The sequence below is a fragment of the Mytilus californianus genome, unplaced genomic scaffold (genome assembly GCF_021869535.1).
Source record: "Mytilus californianus isolate M0D057914Y unplaced genomic scaffold, xbMytCali1.0.p SCAF_2, whole genome shotgun sequence".
NCBI classification, from domain to species: domain Eukaryota; kingdom Metazoa; phylum Mollusca; class Bivalvia; order Mytilida; family Mytilidae; genus Mytilus; species Mytilus californianus.
Window position 1 is genome coordinate 56451446 of NW_026262668.1, and position 21709 is coordinate 56473154.

General features: G+C 33.0%; 2 protein-coding genes across 2 annotated transcripts; both read right to left on the bottom strand.

Moving 5' to 3' along the window:
* Window positions 1-201: 201 nt before the first annotated feature.
* On the bottom strand, window positions 202-10239 carry LOC127729000 (glycerophosphocholine cholinephosphodiesterase ENPP6-like). Its single transcript, XM_052236575.1, has 7 exons — window positions 10020-10239; window positions 8182-8333; window positions 7385-7550; window positions 5130-5425; window positions 4038-4181; window positions 1935-2043; window positions 202-353 (listed from the first exon to the last, which is right to left on the bottom strand). Exons 1-7 carry the CDS (start codon window positions 10237-10239, stop codon window positions 223-225), a joined length of 1218 nt encoding a protein of 405 aa, XP_052092535.1. The 3' UTR covers window positions 202-222.
* A 6050-nt stretch (window positions 10240-16289) lies between these two features.
* Window positions 16290-21398, bottom strand: LOC127730082 (glycerophosphocholine cholinephosphodiesterase ENPP6-like). Its single transcript, XM_052238136.1, has 6 exons — window positions 21253-21398; window positions 20115-20286; window positions 19214-19509; window positions 18029-18172; window positions 17577-17685; window positions 16290-16448 (listed from the first exon to the last, which is right to left on the bottom strand). The coding sequence occupies exons 1-6, from the start codon at window positions 21364-21366 to the stop codon at window positions 16318-16320; spliced, it is 966 nt and encodes a 321-aa protein (XP_052094096.1). The 5' UTR covers window positions 21367-21398; the 3' UTR covers window positions 16290-16317.
* Window positions 21399-21709: the final 311 nt, after the last annotated feature.

The following is a 21709-nucleotide window of genomic DNA, read 5'->3' on the forward strand; positions in this document are numbered from 1 at the left end:
GTAATGAAGTAGATAACATTTCTTATTTACTAGTATGTTTGGCCATGATGTGTCTTGATATTCACCCTTCATAATATCGCATTCATATTTATGATTAATTTTTCGATTACTAAATGTTTTAAAATTTTGAGATGCACCAAATTTTAGTTTCTGAAATAGAAAGGATGCATGCGTTGTCAGTAATTAAGTTTAACTTCATAATGTTAATTGAACTTTTTATGATCATTTGAATATATCTTTAACCCTTGACCAGTCACCCTTATGTGGAAGAGGTTGTATTTTCAGTGCTTTGCACATTACTTGATAAATATCTACTGCCCGGACAGGTCCAGTCTTGTAATTCTTCTTAAAATCTAAAAAATATGAATAATGGCAATCAAAAATTGTTGTTCCCTCTAACAATTGTGTAGGTATTGTTTTTGTATAATTTTAATTATAATTTAGATTTTATTCAATATACAAAATGATTTTTTTACATCTCGATAATATATAACAAGAAACCAGAGTATACTGATTTGTATCACTACAATATAATAGTTATTACGGTGAGGTTGAATTCCCTATCATTTATTTATCATCCACGAACTTATCTCAGAATTTTTTTATATCTGTACATTAACCTCACTTTCAGGTATAGAGATGTGATTTTTTTTTCTGAGACAAGTGCTTGTGACCATCCACAAGAACTTGCAGTCATCCGATGTTAAGTACTTCAGTACTTTGATTATTAATTTGTACTTCTAAGAATGATCACAGAGATACACTCTGTATTAGTTATATATGCCTCCCGTCCCATCTTTTTCAAGAAAGACAACCATGGACGACTTTCATTACTTTAACCAGGAACATTTACATGTGATAGGTTTAAACTTTATTTGTACTTAATCCTGCCTTTCGCTGTTCTCAATCAGTGGAATAAGGGAGCTACCATTTGATTTTTAGGGGGAGTAGGATGGAATAAGAAAAAATGGCACGACAGGAGTTTTGAATGAAAAAAAAGGCAGGATGACTATTTATGTAAAAAAAAGTCAGGATAAACTACTAAAAAAAAAGGCAGGACCGAATAGAGTGAAAAATAAAAAAAGGCAGGTTAGAGATTTCAACTAAAAAAAAAATGCAGGACAAAATTTTTCATCCTATCCCCCCCCCCTCTCCCCCCACTGAAAATCAAATGGTAGCTCCCTTTTAAAAGGTACACATAAATTGATAGAAAAATGTACAATAAAATGTAGGATGTTTCATGATGTTTTCCTGCTTTTTTTTTACTTAAAAGATTTTGATTCCAACACACTTTTTTTTTTAGAGCAAACAATACTGACGAGCAAGTTGTTTAGTATGCATGAACTTAAAAGTCTGGCGAACCTGTATTATTTTGTGTTGCTTTCCATTATATGGACTTTTACACATTTAATTCATATAAATATAACCAACTTAATTTAAGAATTGTCATTTCTGGTATTTCCGCATTCATTACGATCAAATAAAAACATGACACTAAGAGAAGGTCTCCATATTTTTGTTATAGAGTCCTATTCTTTCGAAAGTTCGAAATATTATAGAACAGAAAGAAATCCTTTTACAAAGACCAATAATTTTGGGTGCAAACCTGGTAGCACATATGGCAGCTATTTGTAACATTAGTTTTCAGTTTAACATTGGACAACACCGTGACCAAAAAAACCCCGACAAATACCATAGTCAACAAAACATTTCATATAAAATAACGATCAAGCAACAAGAACTCCACCGCGGATGGACTCCGGTGCTCTGGGCGGAACTGGGTAAGCAGTTCCTGCTCAACTAGTAGCATCCGTCCTGTTGTTAATGACAAGTAAAAACTCAATGAAAAGAAGTAGCGCTCTTGGATGTCATAAACGAGAAAAATAGAGCCACATCTCTGTGCATGTCAACAGTTAATCAACTAATTTTCTCACCTGGACCCATCGCCAGAAATATTCCGCGCATGTCTTCCTCTGCATTGTCGTATCCATGGTGCCCCTTTGCTGGTCCATTCATGTATTTGTCTATTGATGGTCCATCAGGCTGAAATAAATATTTCTTTAGCCTTAACACAACAATTTTGTTACTAACCATAAAAAGCATTTAGTGGATCTACCCTTTTTCAAATACGAATAATAAGTTTCTAGAATTGTTATTTTTCTATAATTGAAACAATAGATACATAATGTATTACAATTGGGTTTAAATAAAATTATATAAGTAAAATCAAGGATTTGTATAGTAAGTCTTACTATATAAATCCATGGTAAAATTCATGACGATTTCTATATATGCATTTACTTTGTATAATTAAAAAGAATACTTTAGAAAGATATGAAAATATACACAGCTACTTTTGCATTCTTGATTTCTATATATGCATTTACTTTGTATAATTAAAAAGAATACTTTAGAAAGATATGAACATATACACAGCTACTTTTGCATGTTTCCTTTTTATTACTTTACATTTGAAGTACTGAAAATGTATCTATAAAATGAATTAAAAGATAGGCGAAAGATACCAAAGGGACATTCAAACTTGTTTTAGTACTTGTTTAAATACAGTAATTTGATTATATATTTTACTGAACATATGCTGAAAAGTGTAAAAATATTATAGTACTATTGATGTCCAAAATCATTTGTACTATAATTCCTGTATCTTTTACTAGATACAGGTGAAACTGATACATCCAAATTGTAGTATAAATCTAGTACGGTGAAATTATGGCAAAATAATTTGGAAATTCTAAAACAGTCCTACATTATTTAAGAACATTTTCGTTTATTCAAGGTGCTAGTGAAAAACGTAAACAAGCAAATGTTGCAGTGTATCATCTTAAACTATTTGCCACTATTATAAGTCACTGCCTATTTATTAAACAGATAATGCAACGCTTTATAATACTCTTCGAGCAAAGATTAAAAGACAGTGGCAATTTTTATCTTAATTCGAATGTGTTATATATAATGGGTTGACCCTTAAATGCTTACCGTCTAGTGTCAAATAACTCCCTACACATTTTAAACCTGAACAAGTCGACAACATCTCAGTTATTTAATCTAAAAGGTAGGATATTGTGGAAAAGGTATGGGTAATTATTATCAGTAGCTTGAATACCAGGATGTATTATAGCTAAAAGAGAGGCGAAAGATACCAAAGGGACATTCAAACTCATAAATCGAAAATAAACTGACAACGTCATGGCAAAAAAAACGAAAAAGAAACCACATAATAAACAACAATATACAAAACACAACATAAAAAAGCTAGACTGAGCAACACGACCCCCAACAAAAACCGGGGCTCCGGACGGATAAGCAGATCCTGCTCCACATGTGGCACCCGTCGTGTTGCTCGACTTTAAGTTAAGCATACAACAAGTTACCACCTAGATCCTTATAGAGCTCGAGAGATGTTGTTTTGTTCTTTGATGTGTGTAAGGTACGACCTTCACTCAACACGTGCCTAGGAACTTACTCTCCAATCAATATGTACATAGGGACAAAGGAGAAAAACAATCGGAATCGCATGAATTCCAGATAAAGTCAGACCAGGTGCGCCGACAAGGAAAGCATCTATCATGGTAAAAAAAGGGAATAACTCAAAGAACATTATTATTTTACTTTCTTCGTTGGTTTATAATATTTGACTTTTAAATCAGTTGGTTTTGTGGTTATAGATAAATTTTCATACAGTTCATAAGATCTAGTGTATTTCACACGAAAAAAAGCTGGAACCTCATTTATTTTAATGTTTCCATGTAATTCATACCTTCTCTCACATATTATACTTATATTTTCGATACCCGAACAAGAAAAAATGTCTGCCTAAATTTTAAAGCATATCAAAATAACACTGAAACACACAAACTTTCGGACCTTAGATAAAAATTCCCTAGATGATGATGAGGAGGAGGACGAGGACGAGGACGAGGACGAGGACGAGGATGAGGACGAGGACGAGGATGAGGATGAGGATGAGGATGAGGATAAAAAAAAACAAATGAAAAGGCAAGCAATTGTTAACTTACTGTTAAAATGTACCATCCAAGATCAGCCACAACGATTATTGGAGCTATCATTTTGTTATTCCTATATCGCCAGCGGTCTGGTATAGTATCTTTCTTGAACACTCTCATATGACTATTTCCCATTTCCGTTAGACCTGTATAAACCTATTATCAAAATTAATGTCATGTTAGTATTGTGCGGTATCTTTTTTATTTTATTTAGCAATGCTGAATGTTTCATCGTAGCATTATGTCGAGGAACGAGGTATACAATAATGCGTTATTTGTATTCTGATGTCTATCCTTGACCAGTCACAACATGCACAAATAGCACAGTCCTATGTCTATAGGTATTAAAGACATATATTTTAGTTTATAAATGCTTAAATGAAATAATAATTATGAATAGACAACGTTAAACTGAAACTTTATTTTACATTATTTTTCGTTGGTTGTTAGTTTAATCTTATTTTTTTGACAAGCGGTTTCCATCTAAAAGGTAATCATCTTAGTCTTTCATGCAAAAGGAAATTTAAAAGTTGCAATAGAATAATAATTTAGCCATTGAGCGAAATTTACAGCAAACTCAAACTTATGTGTCCCACATCACAATTATCTTTAAATATATTTATAAAAGGTGAAAATTGTAGAAATTTCTAACAAGTCTTTATCAAAATAACCAAATGAGATACTATTGCTTAGAAGATGACTATACGTACTTGACTCTTGGTTATCATTTGTATGAAACCTCGAGAAATCAATCAAATACGCGAATTTCGCCCCTAATTATAGAGAGATGGCAGTAATCACATGAATATTTGGTGAATACATTCTACTGCTGAATCTTTCCTGTATTGTCTCATAAATAAGGATAAGTGTATAAACTACTATAGTAATAAACAGTCGATTACACTTGACAATCACAAGACAAGTGTTGGCAAGATAAAGTAAAGGAGGGAGCTTTAAGCTTTACGTGTTTTTTTTTACCTTGAAAGAAGATTAAAACTACAATAAACAATTATTGTCTGATGGAATATTTAGCAAGGATAAATTCTCTTGTTAACTTAACCAACAGGCGTAATTGCAACAATACTAAAAATTGAACTTAGTCACCTTATCTAGTTTTCCTTCTCTTGGCCATATGCTACAAACCGCACCTTTATCCATAACAGCTGTGACATCCATACTACCAATATGTTCTGATATATCAATTGTTCGAGATTCCGAAATCTCTGTCATTCCATGGTCAGAAAATATAACTAAGTTGGTATTCTCTGCTAAGTCATACGTTTTAAGCATTGACAATATTTCGTGTATAGCATTATCAGTTTGTTTCAATATGTCAAAAACTTCTTTAGAGTTTGGACCATAACTATGCCCCCATCTGTCAACAGCATTCAAATATACTCCTGTAAAAGTTAAGTCAAAATGTTAATTGATATATATGTATGATCTATTGACATATCACCCAAATGTATATTCTGCAAAAATAACGATTATATCTTTTCTTTACTAAACGTCTTTCTGAATAAGTTTTTGTTCGATGATATGTACTCACTTCTTTTCTTTTTTGTATTTTCTTAATTATGATCAATTATTGATTTAATCAATTCATAGATAATAGAATTTGAATTAGTTACTTAACAAGCGTAAAAGAGGCAAGTAAATTTCCTTTGAATTTTTTTTACACCTGTAAAAATACGGAGCAATGTAGAATTTCAGGGGATTTAAACACGCGGCTTTCCATAAGACAAATTAATTTGTTGTTTCTTTGAATTTATCTGAGCAGCGACATTTTTACTATATCTTTTTTCTTCTTCTGCATTTCAGTGATCGGGAAGGACGTGCGCCTTGCGCCAATTGCGCTTATAGACCAGAAATGGCGCATAAGTAACAAATGTCAGCGCCCGCGTGGCGCATGATATTTTTTACTTCGTTTTGAAACGTTGAGATATCGTCAAATGGATTTCCGATCGTATTTCGTGCCGCCATGTGTGAGTACACAACTGTGTAGTGTTCACTCCAATGATAGGAGCACCTATATATTTTTGGGACGTCTCGGGTGTTTTCCTATTGTAATAATAGCAACATGCGGTATGACTGATTACCCCAAAAACGTAATTAACCATCATTCATGATATAATTTTTTATAAACAACTTTAATTGTGAAAATTGGCTAGTACAGGGGAGAATTCTTCTCTAATTATAATCTTTTAAGTAAGCTTGCTATTATTTCGATTGAAAAACCCAAAAGCCTTTTTATGCATAGTATAGTATTTTTCTCCATAAAAGGGGCTTAACTGTCCTTGTCAATTGTTTTGGTCTTTGGCTCGTTTTGACATTTTGTAAACATGCCTTCAGCGAATTGTTGTTGTGTCTTATCAATTAACGTTGCTCTCTACTGTTATTATTGTCATCCTGATGAAGTAATAATAATACAAGTGCAGAGGAAATGCCAGAAACGTCCTCTAATACGGAACGTCTGGAATAAGTATGGTATCGACGAAGACCCAAATTTAATGTAAAAAAAAACCATGAACATGAACAAGGGAACAGTACCAGTTTTAACATTGTAAATAAAGGTTATCGTAAATATTGCCGGGTTTGGAAGAAGTTATTGTATATTCATTGAAATTGAAATTACAAAATCACAGGAACAATATCCATGATATTAATTAGAATCATACTTGTAAGTACAGTGAAATATACACTTTTTTATTGTAAACGAATGGCCCACTCATTTGACAACATGGCCCATTAATTCTAAAAATGGCCCATTGAATTTATTTTTGGGGGGCCCTGGGCCCATAGAGAAAAAATCCTTCCAGATCACTGCATTTCCAACGAATTAATGGATAGTCCAAAACACCTTGAGGAAATGACATGTGAATTACAAAAAAAATCATTTTTTTTATTTTTTTGAGATTTCGATGGTGTCGAGTACTTAAATATATAAATAAAGGAATAAATAGACGATAAATTGGAATATGTTTTCCTTTTGTAATTAAGCTCTCGAAAAACTAACACTAAATTTTGTTTGGCCTAGTATATTAAACAAATAACTAACAAGACTACCATAAATACTATGGCATGATCGTAGACCAATGAAATTAGCAGAATAATATTCCAGGATAACAGGATGAAAAAATGAAAACAGAGAAATATGAAATTACAAAAAGAAAACACTACTAGGTGTTTCACAAATACTAACGCTTGCACCAAATGCACAAGGCTTATGGCTATTAATTTAGATAGGGATTTTTAAAGCAAGTACATATACGTAGAGTTTTATTTATTGTGTTTTTAATCACTCTTTGCTAGTTGTATCAAGTTAAAAACATTTATTTGACGCTTTAAAATGAGCTTACCGGCAAAATCAATTTTGTCTGCTTTTAACAAGTCAACAGCTTTCTTTAAATTTTGTACCGTCCGTTCAACCATCGGCCATTCATTCATTTTATCACAAAACGTAGAAGTCATGTTATATACAGGGACATGACACCCAGGCCATTCAAACATGTATGATTTTTTTCCCTGGAAATAATAAGTACAAGCAATTGATCTGGAGAATTTAACTATAGACAAGAAGACAGTCAACGAACTATTCGGAGTAAACTATTCAGATATGCGTATTACATGCATAAAACATGTTTCACATGCGAATGAATAAAATGAAATGATATAATTTCTGAAAAGTCAACTTTTTCATTCTGTTAATATAAGGGACTGCATGTTTTTATGCTTAAAGGCTTTTAATGCAATTATCGTACATCGTACAAAATTATAAGCATTATATCCTCGATGACTTTTCGACATCTGTAGAAAAAGAACATTGTACTTAAACCGGTGCTATAAACGGTCCCGAATTTGCAGTGAACTGAATTTGCAGTTAAGTGCAAACTTGTGTTCCGTGTTGGAGGCCTGACTGTGACTTTGTGATGAACAACAGCTATACGAATGCTGTTCCATTGCTTTTGGTTTTAATTAATAACCCTTTGTATCCATCATACAAACGAACTTTAGTGATGTTGCGTTTTTAAGTTATTATTCGAGATTTTACTAAAATATATAGATATATGAAAACATAAAACAAATAATGTAAAAAAAATAGTAATAATACAAAGCTGTTTGATTTTCGAGCTTCACTTGTAACCAAGTTTCTTACTTGTTTAACTGCAGATATCCACAAAGGTTCAGCACCCTCAAACCAATGTGATTGGTTTGATTCTAAATTTACCATCTTGTATTCAAAACTGCTCTGTTTTTCTTCATGGTACATAAAATTACCAACAAATCCATGATCTTCTGCGTGTAATCCTGGAAGTTTAAAGCTGGCACAAATAATTTCAAATAAAACGAACTTTGTTTCAACTTCATGACTCGATTGAGAGCTTTACAAAAGAAAAAGTACCTGTCTATTATTTTCGTTTGTTTGAATGTGTTGTTGGGTGGTGGTCTCCTTGATGTATACTTTATACCCTTGTATTTAAGTCTATTCTGCAAGGTTCGTATTCCTTATGCATGACATCAAATCATATTTTCACTTAAAGCTTTTAAATGTACAAACTGAATTTTCGTAGAAAGACTGTATTAAACTACAATAGATTCTTAAAAATTATATATTGTCATAACTATGATAAGACTTGTGCAAGTACGCATTAAAATATCATTACGTCGAAATAAATTCTTGCACATTTGGAAAAGTGATCAAATGTACTTGTTGTTAAAACACCAAGGTCCCTTTTCAAATCTTACAATACTTTACGATAGCGCTTGCATATGAAGTATATTTCTCCCATTTGATACGATATTCCAGAGTTTGCGTTTGTATCATGATTTCCTTGATAGAGGATTGCTGCTTTCAAGGACGCTATCAAGGGTTTCAAATGGTGAATTTTAGTCATCTCTTCGAAAGTTTTACGGACGCCATCACGAGTTGGTTTATCGTTATGGACTTTCTATGTCACAGATGACCACGGATATAGTCCAAAAGTCGTAACCACAATCCCGTCCTCATTCCCTCGATTGTAACGTCACCGAATGAGACCCATCATTTAATGTGTACTTATCACGAGTAACACGACGGGTGCCACTACCGAAACAGGCTCTGCCTACCCATCCGGAGCACCTGATGTTCCCCAGTTTTTGGTTGGGTTCGTGTTCCTTAGCCTAATTATCTATGTAGTGTTTTGTGAACGTGTTTGTCTTTTCGTAGTCTTTCGGTGTTTTTGTAATGGCGTTGTCAGTTTATCCGATTTATGACTTTTGAATATCACCAAGGTACCGGTATCTTCCGCCTCTATTTTACAGCATTAATTTATTTCAGATATAAAGATAAGGAGATGGGATATGATTGCCAATAAGACCACTATCCATCAGAGACCAAATGATGTAGATATTAGCAATTATAGGTCCTAGTACGGCCGCCAACATTTAGCAAAAGCCATACTCATAGTATGCTATAAAAGGCCCAGACATGAAAAATATCACCTGGTCCTTCGTATGGCGCTTACATATCTTTGTTAATACGTTACGATGGTGCATGTTCGTACTATATGGAATTCGTCTACAGAGGTGTACTCCTTTCTGCCCAAAAAGAGTTATAAGGAAGAACGACTAAAATCGACACTACATAAGTTTTACTGTAAGCATCACGAATTTGTTGACCGATACGATGTGTCGGTGTCTCAACTCACTAGTGACATGTTTTCGAAGTCTTAGATATTTAGATACCAGTATAGTGTGCTGATCTGTAATTTTACCGATTATGTACTATTTCCAATATTGACATTCTGAATAAGTTTGGATTTGTAAGGCAGGTTATGTATGCATAAAAGAAGACGCTTACCCTTTCGACGCACCGGATATCGCTCCTTTTGGAGTTTATGTGATTCCCTCCGTTTGTGTTTATTTTGTCTCTTCTTAATTAGTTTCATCTTTTACATCTTATAGTTTTTAATTTACTTACTGTATATTCTAAACAAAAGTAAAACTTTAAATTACCTGTCATTAAAGAAGAAAAATTTGGAAAAGACAAAGTTGGAAAATCAGGAATCATGTAATCTGCCTTTACTCCTTGTTCAAACAGCCGAGAAAATCCTGGAAGTTGTAAGCCAGGTATATCAAAGTAATCCCACCGAAATCCATCTATTAAAAGCACTAACAATTTTCTGTTCTCATCAATTTGACTTGTCATGCTTGCTCTGGCAGCCTTGTCTGTCATATAGCTTGAAAAAATATTATAAAATATTTCAATAATATCAATACTAACGTTTATATGCAATAAAGGTATGTGAACTTTTTTTATTTGATTTTTTTCCCATCTTAACAACATTTACAATTGAAATAAATGCCTATTATTAAATATACACTAATGTCATTTTATAAAGTTAAGAAAGGTACTATGTAGTCTATGATGCTACACCCAATAATGAGAGCTTATCCAGCTTCTTTGGGTTTATTAGAAAAATTACAAATCATTATTTATATTTTTTGTATGTCATTTGCACAATGATTGGGTGAGCTTTTTATAATATACAAATCTTCTTTCAAGTTTTTTTGTGGAAGAAAACACTTTCAAAATATTTTATTGGCATCATATTTGTTTTATTGGGAGGCTTCAATAAGCAATGTGATTCTCAAACTGTTCTCCTTATATCGGGGACTTTTTCCTTTATTCCAATGAAACAGTTAAAATACAGGGGCTCCTAATAAGAATAAAGGGAAGCCAGCTCTATCCTTTCGTTTCAAGTTCCTCTGTGAAGATGATGATCTCCCGCTGAAAAATTAAGTTCTTTGACTATGTTGATTGCATCGATCCGATTGCACGTGAAATATAATTTACCACCACTCCAGTATACCTCCCTGTTTCATGGCCTCCTTAAGAGTAGCTGCTTATAATGGTAAGGTCGAATTCAACACTTTGAAAATTAATGACGTAATCATGATTTTAATTTAACTTTAGTGCAAACTTTTGTAACACATGACCAATGACATGTTCAGTTTGTCGTAGTCACAATTTAACAACGTCCTCCTTTGCTAGTTTATAGCATAACCGAACGCTCATTATCACCCGAATGCCACGATTAACCCATTAGTTGTAAGAGGACAACCATTTGAAAGTAGGGGAATTGTTTTCATTTTTAGTACACAATAATTGCATGCATCTTTTAGGCAGAATATTCTTTTCACCATGCCATAGACAAGATTATTTCTTTCAGTTCTTAAATGCCCCTATAGATTATACATCAATAAAACGGAAATTTCAGCAGCAATATCATATCATTTTATAGAGAATTCGCAGGACACGATTTGTAGAAGTAATATTATAAAAAGAATAATTAGGTATTTTTTGTACATGGAATGGAAGTTACATGTATCATTTTGCACTATATTTTTATGCAGTTCTGCATGCACAATTTCACAAATTTTTCCGTGATGTCCTCGTGCATTTAAGTACAGGTTTCCTTATTACATATCAATAATAGCTTTATTGTCAATTTAAAATTCCTTGTATTTTACTGATATGCACACTGTAAAACATATCCATTCAAAACAGTATATTACCCCTAAATGAATAATAAAAATAAATAATTAAAGAGATTTTTAAATTTAAACAACATTACCATAGGTATTCAGTACAAATTTGAACTGATAAGCGTCCGAAAGTTGACCCCTTGATCTTGTAAAATTTATCTGTTACCAAGAAACAGATAGCTCTGATCATGGACCTATTAACTATTAACGTAGTTCTTATTCAAACATTTCATTATGTAGTAAAACAATGCGATTAGTTTCAAATCGACAAACTAAATCACAAATCGAATTTCTCCACAAATCAAAAAATAATAAAATTGAGAATGGAAACGGGGAATGTGTCAAAGAGACAACAACCCGACCAAAGAGAAGAAAACAGCCCAAGGCCACAAATGGGTCTTCAACACAGCGAGAAAATCTAGCCAACCTTTTGAATATTGATCGTCAAAAGGTTTCCTCTGAAGCTCCATTGATCCAACTCAGGCCATATTACATCGAAGTATCCATCTAGCATAACAATTTTATATTACCTGTCTTGTTTTTCGTTTATTCCTTTTCAGTATAAATCATATTGGTTGTTTTCTCTTTGAATTATTTCACATTTTGTAATGCCGGGGTCCCTTATAGCTCGATCTTTGGTATCTCATGATCTGATGGATAGATGTCTCAATGGAATTCCTGCCACATTAGTAATTTATCATTTTATTTATTTGAAATAAGTGATACATTCGGTCTTCTTTATGAATGTTAAAGAAATAGCTTCAAATACAAAACCAGTGTTTTGTAGTAACGGCAGGTTGTGTCTGAAACAAGTTTCATCAAATATGCTAAAGATAAGTCAAAATGTGTAAAAAATAGTTTGTGGATGAACAGGAAAAACCCATAAAAATACCAGGCATTATAAGTTATCATGATTTGACCCAACTAGCATGATTATTTAGACAATGTCCAAAATCGTTGAACGGTGAGGGCGAAAGCCCGAACCTTTCAACAATTTTCTACACTGTCTAAATAATCATGTTAGTTTGGTCAAAGCATGATAACATTTTTGTGCGGTTTTGATATATAACTGAAAAACACCAAAAATACAAATGACAAAATTCACTTCTCAAAAACTGACGTCAAATTTACACACGTATGCTCCTCTCACTGACCGCGTATTTTGACCCTCACTCTTAATTATAGAATAACTAATCGAAGAATTCAAATAGAGAAAAATATTCAACGAGTGACCGAACAACACATTAATTCACGAATGCGCGTAGCGCATGAGTTAATTATCAGTGTTGTTCGGTCACGAGTTGAATATTTTTCGATATTTGAATTCTTTGATTAGTTATTCTTTTTATTACATTGGCAAATGGCTTTTTTTAATGAAATTAATGTAGAAAATGTAAGGAACTATATCTTTTTTCTACGCATTCACAATTTGTTTTGATCCGACGTTATCGACGTCTTGACAACGCCTATTGTTGTATGACGTCAGAGAGTGAAATAACCACGTTTATTTCACATGTGAAATTATCGGTTTTTATTTGACTGGGAAATCAATGTAATTCATTGCTACCAATGTAATAATGTGTATTCTCCGCCCATTGATCGCGTAACTTAATGATATATTGATGTTCCATGTAGCGCATTGTTGATGCGTTCTTATTCTTTTTAAAGATGTAGACTGGCAAAAGACGATTTGTTGTTACAACTGATGAAGAAATCGAGCAAAAACGTTTGAAAATGAGTGTAGATAAAACAATGAAGCAGAATATAGCAGCTGCTACTATTTTCCGGGAGAATTTAAAAGAAAAGAAAATGAATCTAGGATTCAAACATTTTGGCACATTTAAACTAGGTGAAGCGTTTGGCCATTTCTATATGGATGTGCGTAAAGCTGATGGATATCATTATTAATAAAACAAATCCATTGCAGTGCTTGAGATATTCATTGAATAGATATTTAAAGGCTCCACCGTACAATAAGAAAAAATATGAGATTGTGAATAATGAAAGTTTTAGTGCATGCAGCGAAAATTTCAAACCGGCAATGGTACAACTAAAGCGCATGGGTTTAGGAGACGTCAAGCATTATCCTTCTATTGACCAAAATTACAGAAGGAAACTATATACAAATGACAAATGACAAAATAGACGTTTTCTGTGAAAAACAAATCCGAAGACGGGGCTTAAATATGTTGCTAAACTTTGGATGAGCTGACAAAAAAGCATCGCAGCAGTAACAAAGAAAAAACTTCAGGAATAATGACAGAAAATTCCGGTTCTGAATATTGTCCCGTGTCCTCCTTTAAAAAGTATATAGATAAATTAATTCCGGCGTGTGACAAATATGGCAGAGATCGAAAGAAGACCCTACATGGTATTATAACATTCCTGTGGGCAAAAAATAGCTAGGCAATTTTATGACATACTTGAGCAAGAAATGCAACTTGTCTGAAATCTACACAATCCATTCTATCGGTGCTACCGGGGCAACCGTTATAGCTAAAAACATATTGCAATGCACAGATAATGGCCGTTACTGGACATAAGTCAGTAGCATCTCTTTCTTTGAACCAGCGGGTTGATAATGATGATAAGATACGTATGGGACAGATGCTGACAAAACGCATCACGGAACTTTCTAAAGCATTAGCTATAACTGTTGCTTTACCGAGCGCCAGTTCTACAGTCTTAAAATATGACATTTGACCTGTCTTCTACATTACTTCGTCTTCCAAATATTTCTTCAGCAGAAAGCACCGCAGTAATGAGTACAGAACGTAGTTGTGTAACTTATAATGTTGGACAAAATACTCGATATACATCTGCAAAGGAATACAAAGCGCGGCCTTTGCCATTTAGCGGTCCCTTGTCGTGCACTCTTTAAAGCCAAAGCATTTAAGTTCAACCCCACAAGGAAACAGTACATAAACATTTAATGAATCACTGCAAGGCGTAAATCTAAACGAAATTTTCAATGATTATACCGAAAATTCCGTAAACATAAATTGTTCTACACTCTACCCACACGTTTTCAACAACTGTTCCATTACTATTGTTTATAAAAAAAAGAGTGGCTCCATTTTAGAGAAAGAACAGAACTGATTTGGTCATGGAACATATTTTTTATTTAGAGTTATTTGTTTTTGTGCTTTGTATCTATCTGATGAGCTGAGCCATTTTCAGCTGTATTTAAACGATGTCCTGTTAAGCTTCCTAAGCAATACAAAGTTTTGCGACTTTGTTGAACGCATCTATCCCATCGATCCGAATTTGATAGGATTGCCAGTTTTCCTGTCGATGGTCGGTGGTTCTTTCCGGGCACTGTCGCATCTCCACCAATAAAAACTGACCGCCACAATATAGCCAGTAGAACTTAAAGTAGCGTTAAACGCGAAACAAATGACCACATATACAGTTTTTCTCATATCTTCACTTAATAATACATCTAGAAATTGACAATGAGGTAGGTTGACAACTAAACTTTACGAGAAGAGATGATTTCAGCTTTCCTAATGTGATTTTCCATTTATATGTTGTAATATTCTATCAGCGCCTGTATATAAGCATGCATCTCCATGTTGAAACAATATTTAAGAGCTTGCGTTTCCTATAATGACTTCCTTGATGAAGGGTTGCTGCTTACACGAAAGTTATTATTCCAACGGATCCTAGTGGTAAAGCTGAAATCATTCTTTGAAATTTTACAGACACCATCATAAATTGATTGGCTGTTAAGGAATATCTGTTTCACAAATGAGCATAGATCTGTTCCAATTGTCTTACCCACTATTCCCTTCTTATGTTACCGAAAATTGTATTGCCATGAGAAACAGGTAGAGCAGAATATGCTAACCGTTGTGGAGCACCTGTAGTGTTTTGTGGACTGGCGTTTTTCTTTCGTTTTTGTCATGGTATTAACGATTTTCGTCGACTTTATAATAAGCACCATTTGATCAAACTTAACCAAATAGTTGTCTAGCATTGTATATCTATATGTCTTCTGTGTATTTGTTGTTTGTCAAGTGTTTTTCTCCAAAAACAAGATTTTCCGTGACTCAAAACAAGATATCTGTATCTACGATTCCCATTTGTAGAAAAAGCCTACCTTAATGAGTAAGCGATCTTTCAATTTAGGATGAAGAACAGCAGTGCAGTGTGTTGAAAAATCCTAACCTTTGATCTTGTTGCAAAATTGATAAGATTGTAGTTGAAGATGTTGGAATCATTCTTTTTTAAGAATTCATATTGACACCGCTGGTTGAGTATACCTCACACAATATTTCTGGAGGCCATCTTTTACTGTAGAAAGAATGATAGTAAGAATCTTAAAAAGGCAATAAGAGAAAAATCTAGAAGAGCCTTCTATTATGCAATCTGTATAAAGATCTTTGTGAAGTTTTTTGGATTCAATTAAATGAAGAGAGACGTGCATCATCCTTTTTTTTATGTTAATACCAAAGACCAAGGTCGTATTTTCTATTAGCAAAAACCTCTTCATGATTAAATAAAATAAGTGTAAAGTTGCAATTTCCAATTTCAGTTGTAAAGAAATCCATGAAACGATAATTTGCATAAATACAATATTAATTGAGGATTTGTATGTTGGAACAACTAGATAATAATCATAAGTTACCCAAAATAGTCATCTAAAGGATTTCCACAATGGACAAGCGCCCACCACTGTATGCAAACAATACTAAATATATTACACCACCACAATACTTATATGTACATATTTATTAAAACTAAAAAAGGTTGAACACTATTTTCAAATAAATATATCTTTGACACTAGACCAGTTGCCCTTATGTGGAAGAGGTTGTATTTTCAGTGCTTTGCACATTACTTGATAGATATCTACTGCTTTAACAGGCCCATTTTGAAAGTTTTTCTTGAAATCTGCAAAGAGAGTAATAATATGAAATCATTTAATACTTAATTCTTAACAATGTTGAATAAATACTGGGTATAAGTAGTTGTCATGCATTTTTGTAAAATGTGGATAGAATGCCTAAAGAAAAAACACCCCCAAAAAGTAATGCTCCTAATGTTTTACAAGTTACATTATTTATCATGTTATTGTGATGACTTAAATGTAACTGTGTATGTTGACATTGCCAATCTTAGTTTTGAAAAATTAAAGCCAAATTTGGTTAAGAATAAAATTGATCTCGTCATTAGATAATAGATAGGAAACTATAAACACAATAGCAAACATTTATTGCCTAAATATTTCATTAATGTATGTGTATCTAAAAATATAATTGTTGCTTTCTTAGTGGAATATTTAATGACAGCATTAAAATTCGAAGGTAAGTTTACCATATTTGACGTGATTTACATATCTTATGTGTACATACATTATCCAGTTACTAGTATATTAAAATCATTCACGGGTATAGTCGTTATTTTCAAAAAAGTTTATGGTCACTATGGTCAAATTGATATGACGCTCATTGGTGATATGAAATGACTTTGCTATCTTATTACTATCGGAAGCATGCAAACCCTTTAAGTTCGACTTCAAACATTTTTTTATTTAAACAAATACTTTTCTGTAAGCAAATTCGAAATCAATGATTTAAAACAAATCAAATACTAGTACTTTCAGATGCAAATGTTATATATGATAAAAAGTAAGAAAAAGCTAAAACATTACGTAAGTACTGGATAATTCTCCAACATAATAATAATAGTTGCATGTGTATTTGTATTACTATCCAATATAGCTTTGAGGGGCCTGATGGGTTATTTTCGTTCTTCGTGATCGGCGCATTTTCGCTATCGTGATCCGTTTTTCTACAGATTTATTTTTTTTTATATTTTCGTGATCCGTGATCATGGAAATTTATTTTCTGTGAATCGTGATTGACAAAAAAATCAACTCGTGAATCGTGATGAGACCCCCCCATCAGGCCCCTCAGCTTTATACTCGATGTACGTATGGTGAAATATAAAATTCGCCCCCCATATCCTTTACAAACTATAATAATTAAATTTAAAAAAGATCAAAACCATTTAACGTACCTGGGCCAAAAGCTAAAAATATACCACGCATATCTTTTTCTGCATTATCATATCCATGATGTCCTTTTGCAGGCCCGGCTCTATATTTGTCTATGCTCTGCCCTGAAGGCTACAAAAGACTGTAGTTTTATAACATGGTCTATGTGTTCTTTAAAATTCAATGGACTTTGAATTATTGCAAAAATCTATTGAACATATTTGAATTGCTGATCTGTACAAGTAATGCCGTTATTTCTTTCTAATGTAAAAGGGACAATAAAACATCATAAAAAATCTGAAAATTGAAGCCAAGATCTCCATTGTCATCCTGAACAGCTGTTTGCTTCTCACATACTTAGATTGACAAATGAATGCTAGACTGGGCAATTACATTGACTATCGTTTAATTGCATGAGTTTAATTTTAGATCTTAAAAAAAGTATTTTCAATATACTATGTAGCAAGAAACTCACAGTTAAAATGTACCAACCAAGCTCTGCTACAACAATGATGGGTGCTACTAATTGATTATGTTTATAATGCCATCTTTCTGGTAAATTTTCCTTTTTGTACACTGTTATATGCTTGTTGTTCATTTGCTGGAGATTAGAATACACCTGAAAAATAAACAGATTTGAAAATCAAATATCAGGAAAACAGATTTTCAAAATTGATATTATACTGAAAACGAAAATCGGTGTAGAAGCAAAACAAAGAGAGAAAAAAATACAGACTAAGGATAGAAAAAAATAGACACACTTCATCAGAGGTAGGTTGTCCCTCACAGAAATCTAGTAGATCTTGTGATAAAACCATTCAACAATGCTTCTATTTGTAAAATGCCAGTACACTCTGGTTCTAGAAAAACTAAACATTAATGAATTAATCGGGATAAATCAAGTCGGAAGCATTGTCAGTTAGACTCTTTTCATGTTATATGAACGACTTTTATGTTGGTTGTCAGATTTGTCTCTTGAAATATGTTTAATTAACTGCTATAAATCGGATCGAGTAAGATCTCTACGGTGGAGGAGCCTAATCAGTTTTGAAAGCCTTCGCGTATATGTTGTTTTCAGTTTTAGTTCCAGTGTATTGTTTAAGAGTCTTATCTTTATCAATAACAAAAATGCTGACTGAAAATTAATAATATTTAAAAAAAAATATGTGTGGGATATACGTCAATGCGACATCAACCAGAGACAAAATAATCAAAACACATTTAGAGGTCAACAATAGATAGATATATATGTAAAAATCTAAATCACCCAGAATCGAAAAATAATTAAACAGAAACTTCTCAAATCTTCTACTTTAACATAAAATCTTCTAAATAGCAGAAAACATTAAGATATGACAAAAGACAACTACTCTAAGAGGTTCCTGACTTGGTAAGGGATCAATCAATATAAATATGGATGGATATGATCCTTTTTTTAATAAAAACATTTGACTTATGAATAAATCAAATTATTCATTAGTATGTATCAATTTTTCAGTAGACTTTGCATGAAATTATTCCGTCAAAGGGCATAAAAACGGTATTCTTTGGAGTTTGGTGTCAGTTATTAATTAGTTATTTCCTAGGATTTTTGGTTCTGTTCCTTTTGACAAAATAAATGTATTAGCCTTTGATTTATAAGTAAAAGATAAGTTGTTACTTTTTCTAATTTTCCTTCTCTTGGCCATATGCTACATACAGCACCTTTATCCCTGACCACTTCTACATCCGGGCTGCCAATATGATCTGATATATCTATCGTTCGAGACTCCGAAATTTCGGTCATTCCATGGTCAGAAAATATAACTATATTAACTTTGTTCTCCAAACCTTCCTGTACTATCATGTCTAACATTTGTTTGATAGCGTCGTCTGTTTGTCTGATAATGTCTTTTAACTCGTTAGAGTTAGGACCATAACTGTGTCCCCCATCATCTACTACATCCACGAATACACCTGAAAAGAGAATTCGTGATCTCTTAATGTTTCACATTCACGACATCGTCTCTTTTCAAATAATAAAAAGAAAGAAATGGACCAAGTTCATGTTTTTTTTTTGTTGTTGTTTAACTCCTGGTAGCAAATGTATCATGCAATTTAAGCAATATGTTAAACTGGAAGGAAGAGACAAACATGCTTGCATTAAGCCTAGGAAAGAAGGTACAGTTAGGTAGAGTAAGACTTATTAACAACGGCAAATTAGCATTTTGAAATTATCAAATTATCAAAATATTAAGTCAAAACATAATAAATATATAACCGGGAAAAACCGGGTATTTAGTTAATAAACCACCCAGTAAAATACTATAGTGCACATGACACATGTTTCTGGAATAATCTTCGTAAGAAACAATACAAACAAAAGTATTTTGGAAGCTATATATATACCTAAAACTGAAAGGACATTAACAAATCAGTTAAAACTCTCAATGGTGAGCTTTGTCTGAAGAAGCTGCATCTTCGGTCTAGTTTTATATTAAATTTATGAACAGAAATTTCACAATCAAACCATATCAAATAATTCGTGGTAGTACTTAACATACTGGCAAGAAGTTACGTACCTGCCATGTCTATCTTATCAGTTTTGAATAGGTTGAAAGCTTTCTTTAAATTCTTCATCATATGGGAAATCATTGGCCAATCATCAACGCCCATTTCATCGTAAAATGTAGATGTCGTTCCATTGTTTGGAATATGTCCGCCAGGCCACTCAAACATATGTGTTCTCTTTTCCTAAATATAATATGTATATCAGAGTTAATATATTGCGTCACTTGAATTCCTTGCATCTTTAATTTATTATCTAACTCGTCAAATATCCGTATTCGCCTTATCCATTTACATGATACATTGTTTGGAACAAAATTAAACCTGGTTATGTTTCCGGAGCTTTTCAGTCCATATCCGACTTTTTAAATGTATTTCCTGTGCTGTTTGTCAAATCTCTTTGTTTAGTCTTGATAACATGGCCATTCTTAAGTATATGGTTTGTATAAATATTGATTTTTAGCATACTTCTGAGTCTGTTTCCCAACTGTATACATATCTTTTTAACATTGCATGAAAGTACTTGAACAATACATTCTCATAGTGGGGTCTTCTGTTTATCTGGATTAGTATATCCTTACTATTTAAGTCAGGCTGTTGATCTTGTACGCTTGACAACAATGATATATCATGTTCTTGCATTGAGACCGTAAGCTTTACAACAATGATACATCATGTTCTTGCATTGAGACCGGAAGATTTACAACAATGATACATCATGTTCTTGCATTGAGACCGTACGCTTTACAACAATGATACATCATGTTCTTGCATTGAGACCGTAAGCTTGCCAACAATGATACTTCATGTTCTTGCATAGAAACCGTGGTCGTAAGCTTGCCAACAGTTATGCCTCATGTTCTTGCATTGAGAACGCAAACTTACAACAATGATGCCTCATGTTCTTGCATTGAGACCGTAAGCTTTTCAACAATGAGAACTCATGTTATTGCATTGGGACCGTAAGCTTTTCAACAATGAGACCTCATGTAACAGCATTGTGACCCTTAAACTTTACAAGAATGATACCTCATGTTATTGCATTGAGACCGTCTACGTTACAACAATTAATGAGACATCATGTTCTTGCCGTGAGACCGTAAGCTTTACACAATAAAAATTTCATGTTCTTGCATAATTTTATAAAATCACCTGTTTTACTGCAGTAATCCATAGTGGTTCAGCACCTTCAAACCAGTGTGAATATTTCGATTCAGCGGTTTCCATCTTCATTTCAAAGCTATTTCCCCGTTCTGCATTCCACATAAAATTACCAACAAATCCATGATTTTCTACATGTAGCCCTTATAAAAGACAATTCAATGTCATAAGATATAGAAATATAGGATGAAGTAAATTATTAAGATCAATCATTTTACAAGGACAAAAATTTACGTGTATCTGTCCTGCATATGGCTCATTACAACAGTAAAGAAAGTGATCATAAATATATCAAATATTCCATTTATTAGAAATCTTAATCCAGCACCACAGTATAAATACAAGTAAGAAGACCGTCAACAGGAAAAAGACTAGAAAAATACAAATGTCACGATGCTAATTTCGGTTAAAGTAGAAAATGTATCTAATAAGTTGTGTTAGTAGATGA